At 36.4% G+C, this 5,547-nt stretch overlaps 1 protein-coding gene across 1 annotated transcript; it reads right to left on the bottom strand.

Moving 5' to 3' along the window:
• Window positions 1–1,897: 1,897 nt before the first annotated feature.
• On the bottom strand, window positions 1,898–5,249 carry LOC112505271 (TMV resistance protein N-like). Its single transcript, XM_025109204.1, has 4 exons — window positions 4,950–5,249; window positions 3,965–4,085; window positions 2,812–3,329; window positions 1,898–2,629 (listed from the first exon to the last, which is right to left on the bottom strand). Exons 1-4 carry the CDS (start codon window positions 5,247–5,249, stop codon window positions 1,898–1,900), a joined length of 1,671 nt encoding a protein of 556 aa, XP_024964972.1.
• Between the last annotated feature and the right edge of the window lie 298 nt (window positions 5,250–5,547).

The following is a 5,547-nucleotide window of genomic DNA, read 5'->3' as shown; positions in this document are numbered from 1 at the left end:
TAAAAGCATGTTAATTAGATAGGAAAAACGTTGGGAAGTTAGAACAATAATGATAACTGGTAGAGTTTTAACAAACGTATACGTATAAAGAAGCCAAGTTGGTTAAGACATCGACATGCATTAATATTTTGTTCGTTATAAAAGCATGATCAAACTTGACCACTCTACGACTAATCTCTAATTAGCTAATCAAATCTAGCCACAAACTTAGAGTTTAATTGCCAATTGCATTAATGTCAAACAAACACCAAGATTAATCGACAATCAAGTGCCGATTGTTTAAATTAGATTATACGATCTTACAACATCAACAGTTAACATAAATATCAATTGTGTATTGTGTGCTACTTAGAAAAACCGAAAAGCAATTACGGACTTAAAAGTTCATCTAGAGACTCGAAAATCGGACCTTGGATCTCCTTCTGAAAATTGACAGAGAGCTCCGAAAATCTGGAAATCTGCTTACTGTTTCTTCCCGATTTCTGGTTCTAGTTCCTCTCGACCGACAACTTCTGCTGATTGATTTCTGATCAATCCCTCTCCCGATCGGCTTCATGCCTTGCTCCCTCCTTCTCGACAGTTTCCAGTTTTGCTCCCTCTCAATCGATCGATTTCTGCCCTCTCTCTGTTTCTGGTTCTGCCCTCCGATTTCTATCCTCTGGTTCTCGTCCCCGTCTCGCTCTCCTCGACAGTTTTTCCAATCGATCCCAGAAAACCGCCAGACGTGGCTGCTTTTTTCGGCTGCTGTTTGTGGGTTGCAGCTTCATCATTATAATTCCATATCTGGAACAGCATGATTTCATGAAAACTTGAACCCTTTTGATCTCTACAATTAGCACCCCCAAGAAAGATTGAATGTGAGTCGAAATGTTGGACGATGAAAGAAACTACACCAAAATCTATCCTCTTTTTGCACCAACCAAAAATAAGATTAAGGGGGTCTATTATCTATTAAATCATGATAAAGTGTAAGAGATTTTGATATAAGACTGAGTTCAAATACGCATTTATCAAACACTGTTCATGTATGTACGTATATATGTAACATATATATAGAGATCCTAATTGACATTTTGTTTAATTACATTTCAGGAGTAGCATGAAGAATCAACGGTGTAGGGTGTTTAAAGATGAAACCACGCCATTTATCCAAGTCCTCATGCATGGATGGACGATAACTTCAATGAAATACCGGTAACAACGATGTTGATAAATTCAGCTTCATACCTATGGTTTCTTTGTAGACCTCAATTAGTGCTCGAAAGATATGCATTTAAGGTTCAATTTATATGAAATCATGAGTAATGTAAAAAAAAACCACCTTTGAATAGTACTCAACCACAGAAAACTTCTTCATATTAACATATGCATCTGCTGAGTCCATTCTTGAATGATAACTTCATAAAGATGACATCCCTGAAGAAACAAAATGAAGCATGTATAAAGAAATAGTCATGCAACAGATTGATATCCCCACTTGATTCATGTCAAGAATAAGTAAGAACCTCATTTTCAGCCCCCTCTTCATCTCTGCATCATGTTATTGATGCAGTGCAGTAAGATCCATTCGTGCCAAAAAGAGAAAATATGGTACAGTATAGTACAGCAGCCTCCCGTAGTTGTAGTTGTGGTTGTTCCGTCTTCTGATCGAACAATTTTCAGACCTCCTAACAATAAAATGCTCAGGGAAGATTATTTATGCATGTACCTTGTATATCCAACTTTTTTAAACATCCTAAACGTCCAAGTTCCTCTGGCAATTTCTCAACGCTAATAGAATCGTGGAGACTGGGATACTTTTAGACTTTTCAACCTACATATGCTGTTCGGAATATCTCGTAAAACTAGACACCGTGCTAGTATTAGCCACGTTAAACATTCTAATTGACCAAGATCCTCAGGGTAACTTCTCAAGAAGCTCACAGTCATAAAATGCTAGAGATTCCAGATGTTTCAACATAGAAATGCTATCTGGAAGATGTTTAATCTTTTTAGATGTGAAATTTAGCTTCTCCAAACATTCTAATCGGTCAAGATCCTCTGGTAACTTCTCAAGAAGCTCACAATAAAGTTCGAAAGATTTCAGATGTTTCAACTTGCAAATGCTATAAGGAAGATGTTTAATCTTTTTAGACTTGAAAGTTAGCTTCTCTAAACATTCTAATCGACCAAGATCCTCCGGTAAATTCTCAAGAAGCTTGCAAAAAAGTGTGACAAGTTTCAGATGTTTCAACGTAAAAATGGTATCTGGAAGATGTTTAATCTTATCAGACATCAAAAATAGATCCTCTAAACATTCTAATCGACCAAGATCCTCCGGTAACTTCTCAAGAAGCTCCCAGTTATAAAGTTTGAGAGACTTCAGATGTTTCAACGATAAAATGCTATCAGGAAGATTTTTAATACTAGGAGACGACAAAGTGAGCTGCTCTAGACATTGTAAGTTGTCAAGGTCTTTAGGCACCTCTGGAATATCGCATTCAAGTCTAAGGTATCCTAAGTGCTGTAAACCACAAATGCTTCCGAAAAAACTCTCAAGGTCTGTGCAAGCACAAGAGGAACCTACCGAAATAAGCTTCTCAACATTTCCAATCAATGAGGGTAGATCTTCCCAATATGTACAATCAAACTGAAATTTTGGGATATTATCATCGGGGTGCAATGGGCATATATCTATCAACTTTCCATGCAGATCTAAGCTGGATAATAATCCATAACATTCCTCAATATTTAAATTTGTAAACCTCAAAAAACCTTTTGCTTTTAAGTTGGTGAGCTTTTTTAGACCTCCATGGGAGCAAGAAGTTTTACCAAACTAGAACATTCTTCAAGATGTAAACTCTCGAGATTTGGAGTTCCCCCAAGGTCAAGGTTCTTCAACTTTGAACATCCTTTGATGTCCAGAGATTTGAGCATTACATCTTCAACGGGGATGTGAAGTTCTACCAAAGCACAAGATGTAAGAATCAACTTCTTGAGATTACGGGTCAACTCAAGGGTACTCAACTTTGAATTAATCAGTTCGAGGTGTTTGAGTTGTTGACATCTGAAGGAAACGAGAAGTTGTAACAAATCATCATGCCCATCAAGAGCCAAAGCCTCAAGATTTCGAGTCATCCCAAGGTCAAAGGTCCTCAACTGTGGACATCCAAGGCTGAGGGTTCTTAGTTTGCAACATTCATCGTGCATGCGAAGTTCCACCAAATTATAACATCCTTGAAGATTCAATGTCTCGATATTCGGAACCAACCTAAGGTCAAGGGACCTCAACTTTGAACTACTCAGGTCGATGGACGTAAGTTGTGGACATTTACATGGCATGACAAGTTCTACCAAATCACAACATCTATTAAGATTCAATGTCTCGATATTTGGAACCAACATAAAGTCAAGGGACCTCAACTTTGGATTACTCACGTTGAGGAATTTGAGTTGTGGACATTCACATGGAATGTGAAGTTCTGCCAAATATGAACATTCCATAAGATTCAACGTCTCGATATTCAGAACCAACCTAAGATCAAGGGTACTCAATTTTGAACCACTGAGGTTGAGGGATTTGAGTTTCGGGCATCAAAGAGACATGTGAAATTCTACCAAAACACGACTATGTTTAAGATTTAATATATCAAGATTTGGAGTTAGCCCAAGGTCAAAGGTCCTCAAATATGACCGAGGGAGTTCAAGGAATCGGAGTTTGTGAAGAACCTATCATAAGAAAAAGAAAAGATGGATATTGTGTAATAAGAGACCAATAGATGTGTAGTGTCATAACAAATGATGCAAAAATATAATTCAGCCATTACTCTCTTTCTCTCTCCCCCTTCCCAAAGTTGTTCCATGTAAGGAATTTTAAGAGCAACAAGATTACTTGCTTGAAATGTTTTCAGTAAAACACGTAAAAAGCCAAGTTCCAACTTTAGATATTGCAAAGAATCTGGTAAGTATTGGACATCTTCATCACCTTCATATATTGTGTAGTTGATCATGTGAAGAAATCTAAGTTTCTCCATCTTTCTAAGGCCTTTCGTAATAGTTTTTTTTCTTTTCGTCGCCAACAGCTCTATACATGTTGCTTCAGTTCCCTGAAATCCAAAAGAATTGACCATGAAACTTAGGGGTGTAAATGATACAAGACAACTCGCTAGCTACTCGCGATCGACTTGGTCAAAACTCGGTCAACACTCGACTCGAATAGGCTAGGCTCAAACTCGACTCGAAATATTAACGAGTCGAGTCGAGCTACCCAATACTCGACTCAAAAAACTCGTGAGATACTCGATTTGTTTATATATAATTAGTTTTAAAAATGTAATCAGTTTTATAATATAATATGTACAATATTTGAACAATATTGTGCATTTTTAACTATAAAAACTAATCAATAACTTTTTCTAAAAAATTATAATTAAAAAAGACAAAGAAACTATAAAAGTTTTGGTAAAGTTGTCCCACATTGGAATAGAGATAGTAAAAGAAGGATGAAGAGGTATTATAAAAAGAGAGGGAGGTGGATGAAGTTTGTAACTTTGTTTTTTTCTTGTGATGAAGTTTAAGGTGCATCTCTTTAATTAGTTTTTTTAAAATTTAAGGGAACACATTTAAGTTTTATAATTTATAAGAGAAGACCCTAAAATTTCATAAATTTCGACGGGTGAGCTTGATTCAAGTTCGAGTTTGGTTCAAGTTGGAGCTTTATTTGTGTAAGAGTTCGAGCTTCAAACGAGTTCGAGCTCAAGTTTAAAAAACTGAAATCGAGTTTGAGTTGAGTTTAGTTTTAACTACTCGCGAGTTTTCGAGCTTGAGAAATGGCTATCGAGTTTGAGTCGAGTATATTGATACTCGAGCTCGACTCGCATCATTTACACCCCCTAATGAAACTTACTTRGGTCATGACKATTGWAAATTTGWTGGGTTTTTTCAACTTTACAAATAAATTTGATTCTTACCAAATCGTTAACCAATATATYTTCAATTTCCTCCGTAATCCATAATCGGGAGTGTCTTCTAGGCTCATTAAGGTTTGAACGACGAACAATGTATCTCCCCATTTCTTCTATATGGTCATGTATCTTCAAGCGCCTATATTTAGAAATAGTTATGAGAGATTTGTTCTGAAGAACAGTCAAACCATGTATAGCATGAAATTCACGGCTTTCAAGTGCTATGATTGCTTCTTCTTTCACCCAACCTTTCAATATGCATGCAACATCTAGGAATATTTCCTTGCAATCGGTATCTAGACCCATGTAGCTTAACTCCGGCTTTTGTAGAGTTTCATCCAATGGAATTTTTTTAAGTCTTGCTAGGGTATCTACCCATACATGCTCCTTTGCATTACAGAGAAACGAACCCAAAACTGTGATTGTTAAGGGGAGACCAGTAGCATAACTGATAAGTGTTAATTTATTAACCTTATTACATCATTTTCTTAACCATTTTCCGTTGTTTTATTTGCCCATTAGTGTCCTAATTGAGTCTTTTTATATCTTTTTCATATATTAGTAGTTATATTGTATATCTAATGATAATTCACTGTTTATGCAG

This window comes from Cynara cardunculus, unplaced genomic scaffold (genome assembly GCF_001531365.2).
Source record: "Cynara cardunculus var. scolymus isolate 2C unplaced genomic scaffold, CcrdV1 Un_Scaffold_9422, whole genome shotgun sequence".
Lineage (NCBI taxonomy): Eukaryota > Viridiplantae > Streptophyta > Magnoliopsida > Asterales > Asteraceae > Cynara > Cynara cardunculus.
The sequence above is the reverse complement of the archived record's forward strand: the minus strand, read 5'-3'. Positions and strand labels throughout refer to the sequence as shown.